Source organism: Pipistrellus kuhlii, unplaced genomic scaffold (genome assembly GCF_014108245.1).
Source record: "Pipistrellus kuhlii isolate mPipKuh1 unplaced genomic scaffold, mPipKuh1.p scaffold_m20_p_5, whole genome shotgun sequence".
Taxonomy (NCBI): Eukaryota; Metazoa; Chordata; class Mammalia; order Chiroptera; family Vespertilionidae; genus Pipistrellus; species Pipistrellus kuhlii.
The window spans coordinates 5,396,378-5,420,661 of NW_023425551.1; the positions used below are offsets into that span (position 1 = coordinate 5,396,378).

The 24,284-nt window shown below is 44.3% G+C and overlaps 1 protein-coding gene across 3 annotated transcripts in view; it reads right to left on the reverse strand.

Annotated features, from left to right (window-relative positions):
• PLEKHG1 (pleckstrin homology and RhoGEF domain containing G1) overlaps window positions 1-24,284 on the reverse strand; it is a 187,517-nt gene that overhangs the window by 94,454 nt on the left and 68,779 nt on the right. Inside the window, exon 1 of one of the 3 annotated variants that reach the window (XM_036413906.2) lies at window positions 13,241-13,484. The exons of 1 other annotated variant lie outside the window; for it this stretch is intronic. In XM_036413906.2, coding sequence (XP_036269799.1) covers window positions 13,241-13,319 — 79 coding nt within the window. In that variant the 5' untranslated portion in view covers window positions 13,320-13,484. Of the gene's footprint in view, window positions 1-10,482; window positions 10,862-13,240; window positions 13,485-24,284 lie in introns of those variants that run through there. One more of the 3 variants, XM_036413905.2, reaches the window with a different exon arrangement.

A 24,284-nucleotide genomic window follows, 5' to 3' on the forward strand; every position in this document is an offset into this window, starting at 1 on the left:
ATATGTATATCCATATATACATGTAAAATATATATTACAGGTACACACACATATACATATGCATATAAATTTAAAAACCACCAAAATAATCAAAACCAAGGAATTTTTCAGTGATCCTAGCATAATATTTGCATATTTTCTTGGTAGTTCAAAAGCAAATTTATCCTTTGAAATACAACGAAGTCTTACATTTAATAGATAACATGTAGTACAGAAATCAGCCCCTGAACAAACTTTCAAATCGGATTTCTAGAACCACCAGTGGACTCAGCCTCACTCGGACAAAGAACACTTTTGACGAAGAACGCTCACCTGGGGACCTCTTCCCTCTGCACAGGTGACCTCTTACATGTCTGGACTGAAAAGGCACTTGTCCAATTATGCTCACGAATCAGTTATTCATTTTGCAAAAGCTGGTTTGCTTAAGACTCCTTCCATGCGTGTTGCATAGAGATACTGTTGTTCAGAAACAGAGCCACAGATTGAGACCAAGAGGCCTGAAGCAAAACAGGCCCCCGGATAAGCACGAACGTGTCCCCGAGGGAGGGAGACGTGAGGGCACTTCAGGACTCTCAGCTGGGAGGTGAGTGGCGATGTCTCCTGTTTCAGAATCGTGCCTAGGGCGGGCCGGGAAGCGGGGACCCCCCTGCCAAAGTTCTGCTTGGTCATTCAGAATTCAGATGACCCCGGTGGGGTGGCCACCTCTTCGAGTGCGCACATCGGTGTGTGTGTGTTTGTGTGTGTGTGTGTGTGTGTGTGTGTGTGTGTGTGTGTGTGTGTAACCGGAGAGACACAGCGTTTAATGCATTAACAAGTGTCTAAATGTCATCCTCTGATTTCAAATTAAAACCTGCAGATCTTACTCTAGATCTGGCAGCCTGTCGTCCCCGTGGGCCTTAAAGGGGCCCAGGGCGTGGGGGACAAGAAAAGGCACGCCACTCTGAGAGCACGCCACTTATCCCGCCAGGGGCACACCCGCTGGCCTCTTGGTTTTAGTACAAATCCCACTGCCAGACTTCCCAGACTCTCAACGTAAGCTATCAAAGAAGCGATTTAAAGGGTAGAGGGGCTTTAAAAACTATTTGCAGAGGGGAGACATTCCGAAACATTTCCCGTGATCTGAACCCTCCCTCATCACAACCTTGACAGCCACTGACAACATTGCAGGCTGATAGCTGGTATTCTGTCCTCTCTGCATGACTTACAAAAAGAAGACCCCCAAGTTCACGTGACTGGTTGTGAAAATAGTCAAGAAAATCAACACTTTTAAGGTGAATATTCTATATTTGAATTATTATGTTAGGGATTCCTCCCCCCCTCCCCCCCAAAAAAAGCCTTTCTTCCTGACCAGAGTGACCTAAATAAGTACATTTAGCTGCTTCATAGGTGTTTTCACATAAAATGCCCTTCCATTCAGAGAGGGCATATTTTGTTTCAAGAAAACTCCAACGGCCGGATAGAGTTCATCCCTGAAAGTGCAGGGCCAGGCCTCTATGAGAATGAGCATGGGAGTGGAGGTTAGGCCTGCTGTGAGCACTGCCATACACGGTCACATTCAGTCCATACAAGCTCTCCATTATTCCCATCTCACAGATGGGCAGTTTGAGGTGTAGGCAGGCTATGTACCAGCCCAGAGTCACACCACTGGCCAGCAGCAGAGCCGGATTCGAGGCAGGGAAGGGGTTTCAGCACTTTTCTCTCTAAGGAAGAACTACTTCCTGCAGACTAGGACCGACCCTAAGCTGTAGAACAGAGATGTGTTTCTAGTGAGTTCCTAACATTTTCTACACCCTTATCTTAAACTGAGACCAACTAAAGGCAACTCAGTATCAAAAAGCCAAAAGACGATATGCCTGCTGTATACGCAGCTTTTAAGACATTTTTTCCAAATGATCAAACATGAAAAATCACATTTGGGAGACCGTCAAGCTAAATACAAGTGCTAAAAGCATCAAGCTCAGAGCAACCTCTTTGCCCAGAAAATGGGAAGTAGAGCCATGTTCAAGCAAGACAAATATTGTCCTTTGGAACAGAAACCTGTTGCTGAGTCTCGTCATGGAGCAAAAGGCTCATAAGCTTTTGAAAAAATAAGGCTCACATGGAAACACAAACACAACAGCAATCCCCATATGAGACCAACAGATGCTGCGTGTCTTCCCAGTTCTTTTAGAAGCCATTGGTGGCTATTAAAATGTCCGTGTGGGAATAATAAAATGCTAGTATTTCTGTTATTCCAGGGGAAATGCTTATGCTTAAGTTTTTAAACTTCAGTTTTATAAAAATTTACCGGCACAGAAGATTGATGGACGGGATAGCTTAGAAAGATCAGTCAGCTCCAGTTACTAGGAACTGACTAGACAACCTCTAGAGATGAGAATCACAGTCGTGAGGACCACAAACTAATGACTAAAATAACAGCGAATACTTGCTGAGCAGTCACTATGTGCCAGGTATCATATTTAAGCTTCTTTGAAAGAAAATTAACAGTTAATTCTTGCAACCGCTCTGAAAGGTAGGTATCATCATCCTTATTTTACAATCGAGAAAAACAAGGCACTTAGAGATGAAGTAACTTTCAAAGTCAGACAACTAGTAAGTGGTCAAACTGGTATCTGAACCAGACAGTCCAACCCCGGGACTGAAATTTGACTCTCTCTGCTCTAAAAACTCCCTGAAGCAGAGCTCCAATGTAAGGACCAGGGACCGTCCCCACAAAACTAACTCAGTGGATAGAGAACAGCAACTTCAGCCGTGTCCCTTCGGCAAAGGCTCTTAGAAACTGGACTTATGACGCCTGTGTCTGATGGTTCGCAGTCCCGTTAGAGTCCAAGGCCTGCATAGCTGTTTTGGCTCAGAGGATAGAGTGTTGGCCTGTGGACCCAGATTCGATTCCGGTCAAGGGCATGTATCTCAGTTGCAGGCTCCTCCCCGGCCCAGGCCCTGGTCAGGGCATGTGCAGGAGGCAACCAATCGATGTGCTTTTCTCACGTCGATGTTCTTCTGTATCTTTCCCTCTCTCTTTTCCAAGTCTCTCTTAAAATCAATGAAAAAATATCCTTAGGTTAGGATTTAAAAAAATAAAAAATAAAAAAGGAGCCTAACTCCCTAAACTACAGGAACATGGAGCAAGATGAAGAGGAGTGAAGCAAACAAAGTGGTACCAGTTTGGTTGGGAATGACTTCGAAACTCTTGTGTGACACAGCCTCCATTTTCTTGAATTGTTATTCTGCATCTTTTACTAGATGAGCCTGTCTCTTAAGCCAGTCACAAGCTCCTGAGATCCTGACCCAGGCCACTCATGGCTCTGCATCCCTGCCACGGCTTGGTGCCAAGTAGCTGCTTCATAAGATCTCATTGCATGATTTACAGGTGCCGTGGGTGCCTTCCCACAGAGGCTGGGCACTGACTCTTCATGGATGTGATGCATGAAGATGTATGCAGAAGAAGGCAGACAAGTCATGATGGCTGTCAGAGAAGGAACTCATGGGGCGTGGTTGGCCTAAACCAAGGAATTGTACTGACTGTGACCAAACAGGGCAGTCACTGATGCAAGACCTCACCGTCTCCCCGAGGGAAATCAGACATTATTTCATAGGCAATTCAGGTCATTGGCTGACGACACAGGGGAGGATGAAATCTGATAAGGGCTTTGTTTGCTGACATGAGAGCTTCCAAGTCCCAGAGTTAGAATGATCGTAAAGAGAGAAGACAAAGAGAGAAGCATTTCTAAGAAGGGAGGGGGACAGTGATTAAGTCACACATTTAATCAATTAATGTATTTTAACAAGCCAAATGATAGGCCACCAGTGTACATATTCATACTTAGAGACAGTGACTTCTAGTTCCTCATCCAGGGAGCTCTGGAGAAGCTTCTACAAGTGTCCATCATTCCTTTTCAGCAGGACCAGTCTCACGTCCTGAGCCCGGATGAGGAAGAGTAATCCAGCAGAGAAGACCACGTGCAACGGAGCACAGAGATGAACGGCAGGGTGTTGGGAGTTACTGATGTTGAGGACTGAATCCAGCTCAAAAAATCATGATTCCGTGTGTGAACTTGGATAAGCTGTAGAATCACTTTGGGGTTCCAGTTGCTTCAGGTATAAAATGGGGGCAATTTAGCACATGCCATAGATTACCGAGAGCACGGAATGAGATAAAGCATATGACGCATTTAGCCATGTGTCCTGGGACATAGATTTTCTAGCTCATGTTTTCTTAGATTCTGTATTCATCTATTGGGCGTCCGTAAGTTAGAGGCCAAGCTAAGAGCCACAGCTTCTTCTATCTCCCTGCAATCCAGAGCACACGCTCTGAAGCACATCCTCGTCTAACTCTCACACATAAAAGCAGTGTTCTCCTGCCTTCCCCACCGCAGGGCCAGGCACCAGACGGCTAGGGACAGCTCCTATGTGCCAAACCAGCTGATGCCGAGAAGTTTACCCTCCCTTCCTTGCCCTTTGCATGGAAATCCCAATAAAGGCCCAGCCCAGGCTTTCCTCTCGCTCCTTTCTGCCTCCTGCCTGACATGGCGCTTCCCCTGTGGCCTAGAGCATGCTATGCCCCCTCCTCCTGGGAAATGTACAAAACACGAATCTTCGGTGGCATTCGTCTCTCATTGGTCATTCACTCAACTCCACAAATTAAATACTAGAGTCATTTTAGGTATAAGCACTGAGACAGAGCTCCCTGAATACTAGCTATAATAACTTTTACATAGGTCATAAAATAGAATCAGTTACGTTTCTGTCCACCCTTTCTCTCTATCTTACTGTCACTTTCAGAGTTTTTGGCCTGAATCATTGCAAAAACCGCCTTCATCTAGCTTGCTAAATTCAATGTCTTGCTTCCAAGGACCATTTTTATATAGCCATCTTCTGAAACTCAGGATGTAGGTTACGCACCACCAGGAAAGCTTGAAATAGTTATGGTCTATAGGTCAAGTCCCAGCTCCACCTCTCAGCACTCAGGTCTTCTAAAGCCTGGCCTGGAACTGCCGCTATGTTGGACAACTCAACAGTCCCCACAAATACCAGGAGCTTTTCATACCTCCATGCCTTTGCTTATCCTGGTGCCTGCCCTTGGAATGCCCCTCCCACTCTTCTCCAAGAATGGAAATCACAATGCACGTGAAGCTTTTGAATTACGTATTATAATTACCCCAGACAGTACATAACTATCATTTTGAGTGTTCAGTTTGACTTAGTAGAACATTCGTTAGTTAAAAATGTCTAAAAGGCCCTAGCTGGTTTGGCTTAGTGGGTAGAGTGTCTCCTGCGGGCTGAAGGGTCCTGGGTTTGAATCTGGTCAAGGTCGCATGCCTGGGTTGTGAGTTTGTTCCCCAGTAGGGAGCATGCAGGAGGCAGCCAATCAATGATTCTTTCTCATCATTGATGTTTTTCTCTCTCTCTCCTCCCTTCCTCTCTGAAATCAATAAAAGTAAAAATATAGTTAAAAAAAAAAAAAAAAAAAAAAAGACTGGCCCTAACTAGTTTGGCTCAATGGATACAGCATCAGCCTGTGGACTGAAGGTTCAATTCTGGTCAAGGGCAAGTGCAGAGGGGGTGTGCAGGAGGCAGCTGAACAATGTTTCTCTCATACATGTTTCTAATTCTCTATCCCTCTCCCTTCCTCTCTGTAAAAAAAAAAAATCAATAAAATATATTAAAAAAAAGACTAAAAGTGTGATAAGAGCAAATATTTACTATTAGCCCTAATTTCAGAGTTGAAAGTATCCTCAAGTTCTGCTATGTGGTAAACTCTATACTATCTCTTAAAAATTCATCATTTCCTCCTCCACTGGTATCTTCTTAGCACCTAACTCTGCCTATTCATATTATATTTGTTGCATTTCTTTATGCTTGTTTTCTCTAGATTACAAACACTATTTTAAGGTCAAGAATAAGCCTTAGAAATTATTTTATCTTTCCAGCATACTCATTAGTCTATGCATAGCAGTTGCTTGATGAATATTTATTATTTCACTACCCTATGATTATTCTAATTAAAATAAGGGGTTCTTATTAAATGATAATTACATAGCTAATTATCGGGAAATATGGGAAAAGGACTATATACCTGGTGTAAACTAAGTAAAATTACTTAAGTCAAGAGATTGAGTCTATTAAATCCCATCAGAAACAGCAACAGATATAGTAAATTTCTTTACAGCCTTATTATCATATTGTGTCATTACCATTAATTATAAAGTGGGGCAAATTTTAATTTTCATTTTCAAAGAGAGAATGCTTTTAGTTTATAGACAAACCATAGACCAAGCTATGATGTGCAGTGTCTCAGTGTTCATTTCTCCCATGCCTGCAGTGGGCAGGCCATACCTGGGGTAAGGTTAAACACTCCAGATGGGATGTATAGAAGCCCAGCAGGCTACTTCCAACTCCACCCAGTCCTCATGAAGGACAGGGGCCATGTCCTGGCTGGACAGGAACCCAGGTCCCCTCCCACCCCCGCCCTCCTTCATCCTCTGTTTCTTTAAGCCCAGGCTGGAACTTAATGAGGAAGTCAGGTTTGGGTAAAGCCCTGTCATGCTCTAATGGCTAAGTGATATTTTCCCAAGGCCCTCGATAAATGTTGGTGGCTGGCTGGCTTGGTCAGCTGCCTTTTCGTCCCAGAGTCATTGTAGGAAAGAAGGTTGGCTGAGATTTACAGCTACCTCTCTCTTCTCACGAGGTGGGTGGTTGGGCTCGGGAAGGAATGAGAACCATCCCACTGACACAGGGGAAACCGTTCCCCGGCCAACACAATGAAGGGAACGGTGGTTTAGAAAGAATCTTAAAAATCACTCAGAGATGATTACAGGCTGCCACTGAGAAATGAGGAAGGAAGGGCTTTTTCTTCGACTGCAGGGTGCACAGCTCCACCGTCAGAAATTATTATTTTACACGCGGGCCAAGGGGAGTCTGCATGCCTTTGAAATAGAAAGGGCAACAACAACTTAAGTACCTGGTAGGACTCACAGAGCATCAAGGTAGATTTGCTCAGGCCATGTATGAACACAGGGCTCCTTATTGTATAACATATTGCATTGCATGTTCCTAAAGTCACTGCTATGAAATAGTCCCCGGGTGCCTACTCTACAAAGGACACTGGGCACGGGGATTGAGAGAGCATCAAGCCACAGAGCTGTAGCCGGGCTCATCCTTTAGCTCAGGAGGGAGGATGGGGGTAGGTGGATAGTGTGCTTGCTGCGTATGCAAAGCTGCCGTGAGTGACACAGCCCTCTTCCCGGTGTTCACAGGGGCCCCACTGAAGGAGAACAGAATTTCCCCAGGTGCCCACACACTAACACGAACCTCTCCCCTCAACAAAGCAGACACCTTAGCTGCAATTTAAATTCGCAAAGGTGCGCTGTTGGTTCGCTATTGAGAAAGTGGGTGGGGAAAGCATCTCCAACAAACATATCCTTGGATGGCTTTCAAGTCCTAATCCCCGGGGTTCATTTTGCATTCCTCCTCTTTCCTCTTGTCCCCTTCACACCTTTAGGAATGAATAGTCAAAGCACAGAGAGAGCACCTTGTGCTAGGCTGAACGGCAGGGTGCCCACCTGGAAATACATGTGCCCTGACATTATTTGGGCAAAAATTAGTTACATTTTCTATTTAAGGATGAAAACGGTGAGTCATCCCCAATCCACCTCTGCTCTCAGTCTCCCTGCTCCAGTGAGGTCTAAAGGGGCTTCTTGGGTTGTAGCAGCTTCTGCTTCAGTTTGCCTGCGCCCAGTTCCTGGGCCAGCACTGAGAGAGAGACAATAGTAAGGTTGATGAGGCCAAGTTCATGATTGAAAAGACCTGTCTCAGTCACACTGCTTAGCAGCTGGGCTACTCCGATCACCTTCAACAAGAAACATCCCCAGATACTCACTAAAGGCAGGAACTAGGCATTGTCAGGTCTCCCGGAAACCCTGACATGTCACAGTGAACTATTTACATTACTTAACACACCTCCTCCGATATTTAGTGGTTCTATGGGGTTTGAAACAATTGTAACTATACATTTTTATGTCAAAAGTAGAGGCCGGGTGTACGAATCCCTCGTGGGGTCTCTTGGCCTGGCCTGTGGTAATTGGGCCTAAACTGGCTCTCTGACATCCCCTGAGGGGTCCTGCATTGCAAGAGGGTGCAGACCAGACCAAGGGACCCCACCAGTGTATGATCGGGGCTGGGGAGGGACTGTGGGAGTGTTCCAGGGTGTGTACAGCTTGTCTCCCCCAGTTCTGACCTGCCAGACCCCAGCAGCAAGCTAATCTACAGGTTAGAGCATCTGCCCCCAGGTGGTCAGTATGCATCATAGCAATTGGGTGACAGGTCGAACGAATGTTCAGACACTTAGCATATTAGGCTTTCTTTTTTTATATATATAGGATAAGATATCACCACCCAGAGGATCAAGAAATGAAGCATAAAGACCATCTAGCTTTTTATTTCAAATATATTTCCTGATACTTAAGAGTAAAACCTTAAAAACTATTAATTTGTCCATCTCAAGATAAATTTGTTGAATAATTACTCTATGCCAGGACCTGGACTAAGCATTAAAAATATGAAGGTTTTTTTTTTTTTTTTATTTTTTATTTTTTTTAAAGCAGATTAATCTATAGCCCCTGCTATTACAGAACTAACTGAAAATTAATACCTTCCTAAGAGACTCTTCATGCTTTAAAGAAGTTAAATATAAAAATGCCACTAGACTGAAAAAATACCCAAAGATTCCGTCAGGTTAGAAATTAAGATATATTTAAAGGAAAGAGAATTAGATATAAAGGTATTAAAACCTACCATTCCATAAAAAGAAATGAAATTCTGATACATGCTTTGGATGATCTTGAAAACATTATGCCAATTGAAATAAGCCAGACACAAAAGCCATACAGAAAAATACTGTATGATTAGATTTATATGAAATATCTGGAATAGGCAAATTCATGGTGACAGAGAATAGAATTAGAGATTACCAAAGGTGGGGGTGGGGATGGGGAGAATGGAGGTTTGCTGCTTAATGAGTACAAAATTTCTGTTTGGGGGGTGATAAAAACTTTTTTGAAATAGATAGTGGTAACAGTTGCACAAAATGTGATTAATACAACTGAATTATACACTAAAAGTGGTTAAAATATCATTTTTAATATTATATCTATTTTACCAAACATTAAAAAGCAATAATGTAATATACCAAAACCCATTGAATTGTACCCTTAAATGGGTGAATTGTGCAGAATGTAAATTATATCTCAAAAAGCTGTGTGAGTGTGTGTGTGTGTGTGTGTGTGTTTAAGACCATTCTTTACATGTTAACATATTACTTTGTCATCTTGTAAAGCTCTTAATATCCTCAAATAAATTGACCGGGAGCAGAAGCAGGTGATCCATGTTTGAAATACTATGATTCACATTCCTTACTAAATGCCTCGATTTTACAAATCATTGCTAATCCTTGCTTGGAACACAGAAGAGCCCTCTGTCTTTTGGATATCTGGTTAAATAACTCATTGACAACCTTGCAATGACTAAATAACAGGCCATTTAAAAAGGAATCTCTAGGGTTGACTCCTCTTCAACACAGCTAGCCAGCAAAGTGTGGTTGAAATCACAGTCAGAACCAAATGAATGACAGCCTTCAGTTTGTACACCTCTCCGTCATAGGCCAGCTTAGAGCAGAGCATGGCAGCATCTAGAAAAATGCCAGGCACATATGGGCTTTTGAGACACAGCCACTGAACTGAAAGATCAGCTGCATCTGCTGCTTAGGGAACTGGCAGGGTCCCTGGTCAGACAACAGCACTTTGAGGGGATGGTCGGCCCAGAGAGCCCCTGGGAGTTGGGTACTTGTGGGCTATACCTGCTTTCTCTGCTGACTCTGCGCCTCGCTCAGAGGTCAGTCGGCCGCTAGACCACAGAGTGGCCCTCTAAACAAGTATCCCTAAGAAGTCCAGGGAGACGGAGCAGAATGAGGTCAGCTCTTTCAGAAGTATTTCATGCTGGTGAATATTTATTTCAGAAAAGGCCACCATAACCTTTTGAACTTAGCGAACAGGTGAGCCACTCCTGTTGCCTCAAAACAATAGTGACAAAACAGAAAATAAAAATAATGAGTGGGGAAACCCAGAAGTGAACTACTTTTACATTTCCCATCCCAGAGGTAACAAAGTAATATGACTGAGACAGAATTTGCCAAAAGCCAGTAAACCTTTTCTATCCTACTAGTCAAATACAAATAACAAAGAACAAGGATTATATATTTTATAAAAGCTTTTGAAAAAAAAGCTGTGTGGCCACTGAAGGCACCTATTTTTGACCAAAGGGAAATTAAACCTCCCACAAATGAGTTAGCCATCATACATGGCCAGAAAAACAGACTCTAGAAATGTCAATTCTAGCTGCTTTGGGGAGAAAGCTTAGGAGCTCCTTGTCACCTTCCTAGACCCTTAAAACAAATCACACAGTCACAGCAGAGTGTCCCAAACATACCCCGGATCCGAATCCCGTCCTGGCTCTGTGGGAGGAGAAGCCTGGATCCAGCCCTCCGAGGAGCGCTCCGATTCCTCCATCCTCGGACCAGGGCCCCCACCATGGTTGTTGACAGCATGCTCCCCAGGCAGCTGTGGCCCGCGGTGACGGGACGGGGTGGATGGCTGTCAGACTGCCACCCCCAGGAGAATCCTGTCCACCTGGGATGAGGCACTACACCCAGGGCAGACAGGTCTGGGCAGTTCCGCCCGCCTCCGTCCTCCACCCACACACTCATCCATCTCCTGGTCGCCTCCCTCGGGAGGCCCCGGGAAAGTGTGGCCAATGAGACAAGCAACAGCAGACAACAGCAAAAATCACAATGAAGACATGAGCAGAGTCATTCAGTAGAAGAGGATGGTCAGGGTTACAGCAGTGCCCGTCTCCTGTCTATGAGAGCTGCTTCTCTGTGTGTTTGATTCTTTCCCTGTCCCCTGAAGAAGGTGAGTCCAATGTTTCAACCTTTAAACATGGCTGTATGTGGGTGGGCCACGCACCTATGTACCTATTTCCTCTCCCGAACAGGAAGAGCTTTCTGGCAAGTTGTGTTTCCGGAGAGATCTATTCTTCTAGATAGGCAGAATTTGTTTCCAAAATATGAAAAGTATTTCTAATGTTCTGAGGGCTCCCTTCCTAGAATTATACCAGCTTTTGTAGATGAGGAAAGTTGATTAAGGGGATTAAGTAAAAATTCACAATCATGTAAACACTTAAAAATGAATTGATTTCAATGACCTAGGTCTTCTCTCTCCTGGGGAGGTAGCTGGAGTTGCCACATGACTGAGTAGGTGGAACCTGAGCTTCATGTATACAGCACATTGCTCACATATGCCCCCTACTGGTCAAGATGCCAGGTGCATACGGGTTAGAGCTGCTTTAAGGCTATGGGAGGGAAAAGGAGTTGAAAGGCCTAGAATCCCTTGGGTATCTCCACATGCTGCATTCATCCAGCCTGAATGGTACTGAGATTGAGTTAACTACAGACAGCCTGAGAGGTTCTGATAGTACTGTATGTCCTTATGACTTTATGGATCATGCAGATAGAATGATCCACACCCCATTTCATTCTTTTTCTTCCTTCCCAGTTTCACCACATTTAATAAGAGCAAGGTTGTTTTTACACAAGGCAGGCAAATTCCCAAAACCACCCCAAACAGACTATAATTCATCTTAAAAAGCCTACAGTTTACTAAAAAAGCAGCAGTGTTTTGAAGATACAGATTTTTTTACAGTCATGTAGTTGAGATTTCCCTCACTTGTTAATTATTTTGACATTTCCAAAATTAAAAAAAAAAAAAAATTAGTATCCTTACAGGTGGAGGGACAGTAGAAATGAAAGGTGGGAATCTTAAACGGCACGAGAGCTGGAAGCTGCTGACTCCACTCCTGCACCCCAACAGCAGTGTTCTGGGGGCAGCACCTGATGAGAGACCCAAGTCCTGTTGCTCCCTGAGCTGTGCCTCTCCTTCCTCCCTTTGCCAAGGGCAGCGAGGGTAACTGGAAAAGGAGCCTTCAACACTCTCTCAGTTCCTGTGACTTCCCCCCGACACACACCCCCTGAGTCACAAAGACAGGCTGAACCTGTCTTCTGCTGGCCACAACCCTGTGGGAATAGGGTAGCCTCTGGGGACAGGACCACTGGGGACCCAGGGACTCAAGCCTGCGGCCCGGTCTTGGTTTGGAGAGGGATGAAGCAGGGATCTTGAGGGTGGTCCAGGGTTCCCAGTCAGGGGGCAGGATCAGGAGACGGGTGGGTGGGGCTGAGGCCAGGCAGGGATTCCAGGAGAGGCCCTATTAGGACAAGCAGACACCAGCATCCTTGGCGTGAGGTGGCAGAGAGAACACAGCGATGCTGAAGGCAGAAGATGGGCCGTGAGGACCGTACACAACTCCTCACTCTCTCTCTGTGGGCCCTCTCTTTTGAGGCCCTGCTGCTGCCACGGAGCTGAGATCCCTACAAACGACAGACACCGTCCCCACAGGGCGATCAGACGTCCAGGGCGGCGGATATGGACTCACGGACATTTCTGAGCACAGCAAACTGCCTGCACTCAGACACAAAGCCCCTGGCACGGCTGCTGTGAACAGCCGCCAGAGGGGACAAGGAAGCATGTGAGAAAGGAGGTCCCTGGAGCTAACTGATACTTCCGATAAAATTCCCCAAGCCTCCTTCGTGTCCCCAGAGTCTCCTAGGCACACGCTGTGGCTCTGCTCAGCCATCCACTTTCTTCCATCCGTCCCACTCATCCAGCCACCTCCCAACCTCCCCGCACATCAGAAACACTGTAAGCGCTGGAAGGACCGCTCTCCTAGGCCTAAGACAGCGCCAGGGAGCCTGCATCTCCCCCAGCTCCCCACACCTCCTTTCATCGCCAGCCTGGGCTCCAGCCAGGGGCCTTCCGAAGAAACCAACTCACTCGACGGTGGGCTTCGTGCTGGGCCCGCACCGTCCTGGGCCCAGCGCTGCATGGAGCCAGCACACAGCATGTGGGGGGAAGAGAACCAACACCGTGGCCAGGAGTCCAGCAACTTCCACCCCTTGTCTTCACATCAGCCAGGCTGCCTGACACCTCACACGTCCATGACACCTCACATGTCCATGACACCCTGTGCTTCTTGCCACGACCCCCACCCCCCCTTTGGTGACTAGAGCCGTCTCATGGCATCACCCTGTCTCTTACGCAGCCCAGGCCCCTCAGAGTCCCCACCGTTCACTCGCCTGTGATGTGTGGGTCCGGAGCATGACCTGTCAAGGCAGCCGCCTCCTGTCCCTTCACCTCCACAAAGAAGGGCTTCATCTGGATGGCGGGGGTCTCAGGTTCCCGACGCTCTTGAGACGGGGTCTGTCCACCAACTCAAGGCTCCGCTTGCACAGCGGCCTGGGACATTCTGCCGCCCCGAGTTTGCCGGCTGTGGCAGGTGGACGCTCGGTGTCCACGGTTTTCCCCAACAGGAAGCTGAGCAACGGCCGTGAATGCTCTGGGAAAGGCAGTCAGGAAGGGGAAGCCGAGTAATATCCTGCCGCGTAGGCCAGCCCGCCCTTCCCAAGGCCTGCACATGCACTTCCCGCCTCGGACCGCCACGGCGGCCCTGTGCCCTGGGCCTGCACCCCGGTGACCCTGGAGCCAGGGAACCGGCCTGGCCCTGAGAGCATGAGGTCACTCTCCCAGCTCCGCCTGATCTCCACCCCCTCCCGCTGGTGCAGAGGGACGGGCGGAGGAAGGAAGCGCACTTTCCCATTAGACAGCACTTCTAGACACCAGAACCAGGCCGAAGGCTGCGTGAAGGCCAACAGGGCTCCCCCCACCACAGACTGAGTTCATAGATGTCTGCTTCTAATTTCCCACGGAGACTGTGAGTGACCGTTTTCTCAGTCTCATAAACTTAAGTACTGTCCTCCAGGCAGTGTCTGGATTATTTTCTTTCTATCATTTATAATTTTCTTTTCTTAAAAAATATATATTTTATTGATTTTACACAGAGAGAAAGGGAGAGGGACAGAGAGCTAGAAACGTCGATGAGAGAGAAACATCGACCAGCTGCCTCCTGCACACGCCCTACTGGGGATGTGCCCGCAACCAAGATACAAGCCCTTGACCAGAATCAAACCTGGGACCTTTCAGTCCCCAGACCGACGCTCTATCCACTGAGCCAAACCGGTTTTGGCCATTTATAATTTTCAATAAATACTTGGTTTATATTATTCTCCCCAAGTAGTCTACTTTATGATATATACACATATACTGTATATATACATATATATTGTATACACTCACACACATATATATATAGTCTTTAATTCACTACACACACACACACACACACACACACACACACACACACACGAGACTGGTGCATGAATTCATGCACAGGTGGGATCCCTAGGCCTAGCTGGTGATCAGGGCTGATCAGGTCCTGTCAGCCAGGGAGGGGGATCAGGAAGGACCTCGGGCCAATTGGGGCCCTCCAGCTGGAGCGAGGGACAATGTGTGGAAGGTTTCTCACCAGCCCCTGAACCTCAACCCCCCTGGGAAAGGATTAGGGGAGCAGGTGACGATTGCTGGACCGGGCGCAGAAGGAATGGCCACCAGCCGCCAACACTGCCGGTTGGCTGTGGGGAGTTAGCTGTGGTAGCACCCTGACCAATAGAGGGCAGCTCCTATATTGAGCGTCTGCTCCCTGGTGGTCAGTGCATATTATAGAAACTGGTCCACCGGTCATTATAACGAGTCAGTTGTAAGGGTTGCTTTAGGCTGTTATATAAATAGACATAATATAGTTAATCCTCGCCCAAAGATATTTTTTCATTGATTTTTAGAAAGAGTGGGAAGAAGGGAGGGAGACAGAGAGTGAGAAACATGGATGTGAGAGAGACATATCAATTGGTTGCCTCCTGCACACACTCCAGCCAGGGCTGGGGATCGAGTCTGCGACCAAGGGACAGGCGACCCTTGACCAGAATTAAACCTGGGACCCTTCAGTCCACCAGCCAATTCTCTATCCACTGAGCCAAACTGGCTAGGGCACTCTGTGATATTGGTGATGGTGGGGGGCATATACTTTCTGCCCACATCAAATCTCCAAGCCTGGAATAGTGCCTAGCACATACTATATACTCACGGAGTACCTGTAGAATGAATGAATGAATGAATGAGTGAATGAACAATTGTTGTACACTGGGGACTCTGGTATAATCAGGATGCATGGTATTTCTATTACAGCTGTTGTAATTTTAAAAAACACTCTATTGTTATAATTAGATATAAACTCTATAAAAGAAATTGGCCCATAATTATAAAATCATTCCCATGGGAAATATGATCCACTTTCTCATACAAATTTTATTTTGTGGATCCTTCAAAGACAGCACTATGATGAACTGTGGGTTGCTGACATTTATATAAACTTAGATTTTAAGTTTAACTTCTGCTGTGTCCCTAGAATCCCATCTACATTGTTGAACATAGAGCCATAAGTTCAAGAAGTTTAACAAAGGACTACACACCTCTTGTAGCTTAGCATTCATTGTAAGATTAGAACCTTGGTTAAACTACATTAACAACCCTTAAACTCAAACTTGATTAAGAATGCAGCAATTCAAGTAAAGGCAACAGAGTCTTCTCCTGTCAAAACCTGAAGATAAGTTCAAAAATCATTTCCACATTTATTTTCTCCTTTATAAGACAAGGCAACCTTACATGAGCGTGGCACCTTCACTTACTTATGCAATTTGATAATTTGTTTTAATATATTGGTTTTATGGAAAATTATTAATATTTTTGTCATCATTTTTTTCCAGGGATTATCTATTTTTCTCAGAGATTTCTCTAAAATTATAAAATCAATGTTAACCTAATATGATAAGACCCAGGTTTCCTAACCATATTTGAAAGGCACATAGAAATGTTTAGTCTTTAATTCACATAATCACTCATTTACTCATGGAGGGTTGGAACAGATTCTCAAGGAAACCTCAACATTTGGCAGCTGGAAATAACCATCTGCTTTAGCAAAACCTTTGTTATTTGTAAATCCACCCTGAAATCTGAACCCCGTAAAACTGCAGAACTCTGTATTAGATTGGTGCAGAACCTTAAACCGGAGAATGTGCCAACATTTCTCTCTCTCTTTTAAGAGAGTATGCGGATTAATTACAGGGCGCTGATTGACTTGGATTAGTCTTGATCCCTGTCTGCAGAAAATTAATTCCTACCACTTACATCAATTAGATTGGGTCAAGACGGGTAATTCAGGCTCAACCGAATAGAAAAACTCCTGTGTATGAAGGCATCTGAAGTGAACCCCGATTGTTTCTGTTAAGAAATAATTCTTGTTTATGTGTGGAGCATTGTTAGTGGAACAAGGAGTTGGAATTCTCCGTGTTCACTTCATAGAGTTATTAGAATTTCTTCAGTCCTTGCTGAATTTCAGTGTTTCATTGGGAGCAGAAAAAGTGGGGAAACATTTTACCTTTTTTTGGGGTCCCGTTTTGTCTTTAAGTATCATTCATACTAGCATTTAAGGGGCCACAAATACTACCTACATTAAAAACAAGGGGATGCATTAAAAATAACTGCTAAGATTTCCTGCTTTACTCTTGCTAAAAACCCTTGATAACAGACTATTTAAGAAACAAATACGGAGCTAACTGGGTTTTCCAGCTCATGGAATTTGGGTGATCTCATGTGGGTCACCTCTTTCTCCCAGTGACCCTTTCCGGCTGGTCAGGATCTCTTCCTGGACCCGCTGGAGGCATACTCCTCCTTATCTCTCTCCGCGGCAGTGGTGAAGGCTCCCAAGCCTGGCAGTCCCAGCAATTTCTTCTTGTTTATGAGCATAGCAAGGAAGTGAGCAGGAATAGACTATTTTTACTCATAATTTTAAATGGCTGTAGCTACCAAATAGTATAAGAGATTAGCCATATGAGAGATTAGAAAGGCTAATATGTTTGCCTCAAGTTATATGGAAAGCAGGGAGTTTAGACATCAGATTTTGGAATTTTCCCCAAGAGAGACGACAACATTCTACATGAAGGCTTTGCCAGGTGTGTGGCAAACACAGGTGGGCCCTTAGGCTGGTCTTTGTGTGAATCAGAAATGGATCCATATCACGAAGATGTCCCTAGAGGGGATGATATATGAGCTGGTCCCAGAAGAACAAACAGGAATAAGTAGGAGTTAGCAGCCTGGAGCCGGGGTGGGGGTGGGGAGATGGAGTAGGAGAAAGGGGCAGGACTAGGGAGTCCCTTGTGCATAGACCATGGTGCCAGTTGGGTGGAACTGTAAGGTAAAAACTGTGGTGTGTGTGCGTGTGTGAGTGTGTGTGTGTGTTACTGTTAGGAGTTATAAGGAGGGGGGAGAGACAAAATTACAGAGGTAAACAGGAACCAGGCGATGAAGGGTCTCATAAATCTTTTTTTTTTAAATATATATTTTATTGATTTTTTTTACAAAGAGGAAGAGAGAGGGATAGAGTTAGAAACATTGATGATAGAGAATCATCGATCAGCTGCCTCTTGCACACCCCCTACTGGGGATGTGCCCGCAACCAAGGTACATGCCCTTGACCAGAATCGAACTCGGGACCTTTCAGTCCGCAGGCTGACACTCTATCCACTGAGCCAAATCGGTTTCGGCTCATAAATCTTAACAAAGAGTTTGACTTTGTTGTGCAGCGATGAGGTGGTTTTTGAAAGGTTTGAAAGTGAGGAGGACCATGATCAGTTCTGTGTTTTGAAAAGGTTCTCAATGAAATTCAAAAGCAGACTGGAGGTCCCGGCCAGTGTGTGGCTCAGTGGTTGAGCGTCGACTCATACCCCAACCAGTCACTGATTCGTTCCTGGTCAGGCACATGCCTGGGTTGCAGGCTCAATCCCCAGCAGTGGGGTGCAGCCAATAGATGTTTCTATCTCTCTCTACTTCTTCCTTCCCCCCCTCTCTCTAAAAACAAAAAACAAAAAAACCCAAATAAACAAACAACAACAAAAAACAACACAGGCTGGAGGAAGCAAGAATGCAGGGAGGTGAAGACCAGCGAGGAGAGATGGCAGCAGCCTGGATAAGGCCGCGGGAGTGTGGAGCACACACGTGGTGTGAGGGTGGGGTGTGAAAGGCAGGGAGGAGCCAGGGAGGCGCTAAGGCCTGTGGTGGGGGCACCTAAGGACCGGCATTGCCTTTCACTCGCAGAGGAATGAACAGAAGAGCGGGGGCAGTTTTGGTTGCAGGGTGGTGGGTGATGCAGGAAGATGAGTTCTCTCATTCTGAGACACCGGCTACCATGAGCATTCTCCCCCACTATAATTACTTCTTTGAAAACATTTTGGACATGTACTGTTTCAGCATGTTTGAATTGCCCTAGTTACTCCTTCAGATTACAATCTGTCTCCTTCACATCCACTTCTCATACCGCAGTTGCTCAATAAGTGCTTATCTCACGATATCCTTGGGACAAATTCCCAGACAGAGCACTGCGGGTTCAAAGGGTAAGACGAATAATTCTTACTATGTAAGTCCAGGTTTTTCCCAAAGGATAGAACTCCTTTACGTGGTCAGCAGATGCAGGAGTCTGTTTTCCAGGGTTGGTCTTTGACTTTTCTTCACTTCATAGGGGTAAAATGTGTTCATTTTTTTAAAAAAAGTTGTAATAGATAAATCTCCATATGTGGTTCTCTATTTGTTTTATTCTGGGTGAAATAGCTGTTCAATGGTATCGTTGAACCATGTACCTCTTAGAGTCTGACATGGTACCTCACATTTATATGAATTCATGTGTGTATATGTGTGTTATCAAGTCTCAAATTTTAGCTATGCATACCATCTCATTTTGTATTTTTCATTCTATTTTAGCTTTAAAAGGTTATAAATTCTATATAAATACATATATATTCATCTTGTGCTTTTCATTTTCTTTGCCTTCAACAAAATTTTCCCCTTTATAGGTGGAACTGTGCTACTCCAAATATATAATTCTTTAATTCGTGGGGAGTTCACTGAAATTATGTACCATATTTTCCGGCGTATAAGACGACTTTTGAAACGAAAAAAAGTCAACCGAAAAATCGGGGGTTGTCTTATACGCCGAGTATATCCCGAAAAAAAAAAAATCTCGGTCAAGTTCATGGCATTGCCATTTGTGAAGAGACCTTCCATTTATCGTATCAATGTACGGTATATTACGGTATGTTCGAAAAATGTTATTCATTAAAAATTTAATTAAAAAAAGAACTGGTGTTGCCTTGGAAGTGGGGGGTAGTCTTATACAGCGAATATAGGCCTAAACCTATGTTTTAACTGTAAAATTAGGAGGTCGTCTTATACGCCGGAAAATATGGTAGTTATATATTTTGTGATATGAGGTCTAAATCTTAAATATTTTTCTTTTGTATTATATCTTGTGGTTAGTGACTTTATTTTTACTCGATTTACCTACATTTTATTGGCATTTTATCATGATGTCTGCAAAAAAAACATGTCAGTTCATTTTTGCTGTTTTAATTTTATCATCTTAGATTTAAAATAATCCTTGTGTTTATTCTTCCACTAAGAAAAAAGTTTTATCATTAAAGGCTGGGGCCAAAATAAAGCTATCACGGCAAGGGGGTAAATGACTCAAGATACCCACTTACATTAGAAATGTAAGAAACCAAAGGATGAGGTTGTAGGGGTAGAAGCTCCCTTCTCCTAAACCCCTACCCCAACCTGGAAAGCATGAAGGGAGGAACGAGAAAAGTCACAAGAATGTTTAAACGCATTTGAGAAAACGCACCTGCAGGCACACACATTGGTATCTGATACACCTGGGTGTGAGTCCTTCGGCCACATAGGAGACAAGTGACCCTGGGCCAGTTCCCAAAGTGCATAAGTTTGCTCACATAAACGGTTTGAATGGACATGGATTGAAGTGGACAAGAACGAATGCAGGAAACCACTGGGGCTGCTATCACAGGTGGCATAGGAGAAGTAAAGGGCGTGCAGGCCACTTACCCCCAATACCTGCTGGCACATGGTAACCTCCCAAAATGTCACTGTGATTACTACCGGTAACTATTTCTCATCTGGGCACCTTCATCAATGCAGAGAACACTACTGAGTTTACCACTACATTTTCAAGTAGAAAACAGCTCCCAATTTGTACATACCTTTTATAGGCGATGTGTGAGGTATAATCTGGCACTATGCTAAAAGTGAAACCCAGGTGCCATAAATGTAGTTGTACAATAACGTGTAACAATAGCTTGAATCCAGCTGGCTCTCTAAATTTAGGTGAGCTGATATAACTCCCTCTTAGCAGGTTGATTCTAGGAAAGTCAGGCCTAAAAGAGAGCTTGGCCTTAAATAAGTCCTTCATGTCTGAGTATTTTATCCTTACACTAGTGGCCCAGTGCATTGTTTCATGCACACTGGAAGGAAATTAATTAGAAGAAAGATTCATGTGATAAATATGTTACCGCAAAAATTTACATGTCAAAATAGTATATATAATATCTTACCTAATAATAGACAAACATGTAAATTGACCATACCTCCACTACACCCACAGCCAATCAGAGTGAGTATGCAAATTAGAAGGCCAAAGATGGCAGCAACCCAGCTGCTCTAGGTGCGGAGTGGCCAGGCGGGGCAGGATGCCTGCTTTGAGAGGGAGGATGGGGTTGGGAGTGAAGGATCTACAAAAGTGGAGTGCTGCAGCAAAGACAAGACTGCAGACTCCGGAGTCTGTAGGGAATATGAAGATGGCAGAAGGCAGACTCTGGCCAGAGCGAAGGCCTGGGTCCCGGTGCTGGAGGAAAACCGGTGCTGGAAGCCAAGGGAAGGAAGGCCTATTGCACGAATCTCTTCATGCAATGTCCTCTAATAGTATTATAAAATTAAAATACAAAATATTTTATATCGCTATTCACCCTTTCTCTATAACAGACATGTTAGAGATGAAAGAAACTTAATAAAATGTATATGAAAATAATATAGAGCTTTATATGTATCGTACATGCATGAGTCAACATTTATTTTTAAATTGCCAGTGCGCATCATATGTACTATCTGGTTGGTCGGTTGGAAGGTCAAACAAACATACAGTCGGTCACTTAGCCATATATATGTATGTATATGAAATTCATGCATGAGGGGCAGGTCCCTTCAGCCTGCACCCTCTCCATTCTGGGACAGACATTCCTCAGGAAATGTCTGACTGGCAGTTGGATATCTCTCTCACAATCCAGTACCACTGGCTCCCAACCACTTGCCTGCCAGCCTGCCTGATCACCTCGAACTACCATCCCCCCTGCTGTTCTGGTCACCCCTAACTTCCCTGCCCCTGCTGGCCTGGTTGCCCCTAACTGCCTCCTCCCGCTGTTCTGGTTACCCCCAACTGCCCACCTGGGGGCCTGGTCACCCCACACAGCCTGCTGCTCAGTCGTTTGGTCACCCTTCACTAACCCCCCTGCTGGCCTGGTTGCCACACGCAGCCTGCTGCTCAGTTGTTTGGTTGCCCCTCACTGCCCCCCTGCCAGCTTGGTCACTCCCAACTGTCCCTCCTTGTGGACCTGATCACCCCACACAGCCTGCTGTTTGGTTGTTTGGTTGCCTTTCACTAATCCCCCCTGCCAGCCTGGTCGCCCCACGCAGCCTGCTATTCAGTTGTTTGGTTGCCCCACACTAACTCCCCTGCCGGCCTGGTCGCCTCATGCAGCCAGCTGCTCAGTCATTTGGCCATCCTTCACTAATCCCCCTGCCGCCCTACACAGCCTGTTCGGTTGTCTGTTTGGTTGCTTAGGCTTTTATTATTATAGAGAGATAGATAATGCCCTCATGTCTAAGTATTTGCATATGTGGTAGGAAAAAAAGGGTTAGATTTCCTTCTAGAAACTGAATTGAGAAAAATCATAGTCCATTAAAGGTAATGGCTTACCTAATTTTTACTCGAGTACAGATGTGTGAAATGCCCTAAATGAGGATATCGTGCGCTGAGGTGTGCTCATGAATATCCTGCAGCATCTACAGTAAGCACTGCCCACAGACAGGCAGGAGAAATTCAACTCTGTCTACCAGGCTCTCTGTCTAAACATTTAGGGACTCTTCTTGGACTAGAATGGGGGCTGACAGTTCCGGTCACAGAGGTCACAGGTTACACAGAATGTTTAAAAATAACGCAGTGCTAGCCAGATGTGCAGCTGCTGGACGATAAAAGGATCTTTCCCTAGAACGGCGCTTACCTTAAAAGTGTTTTTGGAACTTGTATCCACAAGGATTTGCCCTTTTAAAGAGGATGCTAAAGGTTAATTTTCTATGGCAGAAGGACTGCAGACAAATGCCAAAACTCTCTTTCCCAGACCTAAATTATATAATCAGAAATAGAGCGTTCGAACGGCACATCAAATAGCCTCCTTTCCGGCAGACGATGAAAAAAATCAGTGTCAGTGTTTGAAGTAGGCATTTGTTTACATGATGCACCCAACCATGACCGCCAAACACAATAATTAAACGCTTTAACAAGTGAGGAATCTCGCCAGAATATGTAATTTGAGGGGGCTTATAAGCAGAGAGCTGATAGGTAGCAGAAAGTGCTGAATTATTTATCTCCTGCTCCTCAGGGGCAGACACTCCCGCTGAGAGTCCATCTGCAGGAACACGAGGAGAGAAAGGAGAGAAAGGAGCATGTCAGGAGGGGCCAGCAATTTTATTTAAATCTTATCTTTCTTTTTATCTCTAAATAGTGCTCTTCCCTCACTTGTACAGTGAGTTCGCACCTTCTTTCCGTTATAAAATTACCTGTGTGAAAATGAAATTAAATATCTACAAAGTAACAACAGATAATTATATATTTTTCTTTCCGTTCTTCGAATTATCAACAAAAAATTTATACTCATTGGCTGTGCCTGTATTTCTCCTCTGGAGAGGGAAAGGGTCTGGCTTTTTTGAGCACATGATAAGGAATTGCTTTTATGTCATTTACTTTTATAAAAATATATGGAGTGTTATACCGACTCATCTTTAAAAATTCCTTGTAATTCAAAGTCTTAGATATGATTTTCTGTTATAGCATTCAAAGGAAAAATGATAGTACATTAACAAATAGCTGAAGAGCTCATGCATCAATGATAATATTGTTTAAAATAATAGAAAACATTCTTCCAATATGACATATAGTATAGTCAACTTAACACAAGTATATGTAAGTAATTTAATACATATATTTATACATTAAATATTTATATAAAATAAAATGTACAAGTGTCAAAGCAACAATGATTTAAAATTGTCTGTATTCTCTTATTTCCTCTAAATGCTACTCTTGGTGAAATATAGCATCATTTTACTATAGGCTTATAGTTACAACTAATTAGAACTTTTTGAAGGGTAAATAAACAGTAAGACTCTATTTTAAAAAATCAGTAGTGGAGATGTTTTCCTAATAAAAAATGAATTAAGTAAATTCTTTATAGCCTCTTGTTGACTTGTATTTCACTGACTTTATAAGGAATATGATCCACTAATTATACTTTAAAGGCATTGTAAGATAAATTTTGTGTTGGCGACAAAGAGTAAACCTAGGGCAAAGCAAAGAGCTGGAAGAATAATCCAGATGGCAACCCTGAAAAGATGAACAGGCCACCACCTACAGCTTCTCACACCTGCCCGGCCTTCCACAGGCCACCAGGAGCTGATCGCAAACCCCCTGGAGTGATAGCAACATGCCAGCCCCAGAGCTGTTGCATGTATCGCACAATTGTAAAACCATCCTTAATTTCCATGTATAAAATGTTTGTTCTTGATTATTTGTTCTTGATATTTTTATAAAAACCCATGGGATTTATAAACAAAATAAACATCTGTTTTGCTGAGGAAGCAGGGATTAAAAAGTAATAAAGCTGCTGCTGTCCTTTAATACAAAAACTCCTCAGTAATTCCAGGAATGGCTTCAAAAGGAAATTAGAAATACATTATAAGGTCAAAATCCAGGTTAGCACAACATCAACATGAAGAACATTGTTGGAAAGAACCTGATGGAATTTAAAAATCATTCTTATAATTGCTCCCCAGGATTCTGCCAAAGGACCTACATAAATAGTTGAAGTAACTTTGACATCAAAGGTACTTCACGGTATTGAAGGTAATTTAGGCAAAAATTTACCCCAAAGAGCATCTCATGGTTTTACATGTTAACTAAAGAGCTAATTCTACCCTTTTAATCAAAGCCTGATGGGTTCAAGCAGAAGTAATTGCAAGGGAGTCAGCGTCAAACTAGGTCAGGGACTGTCCCCTGTA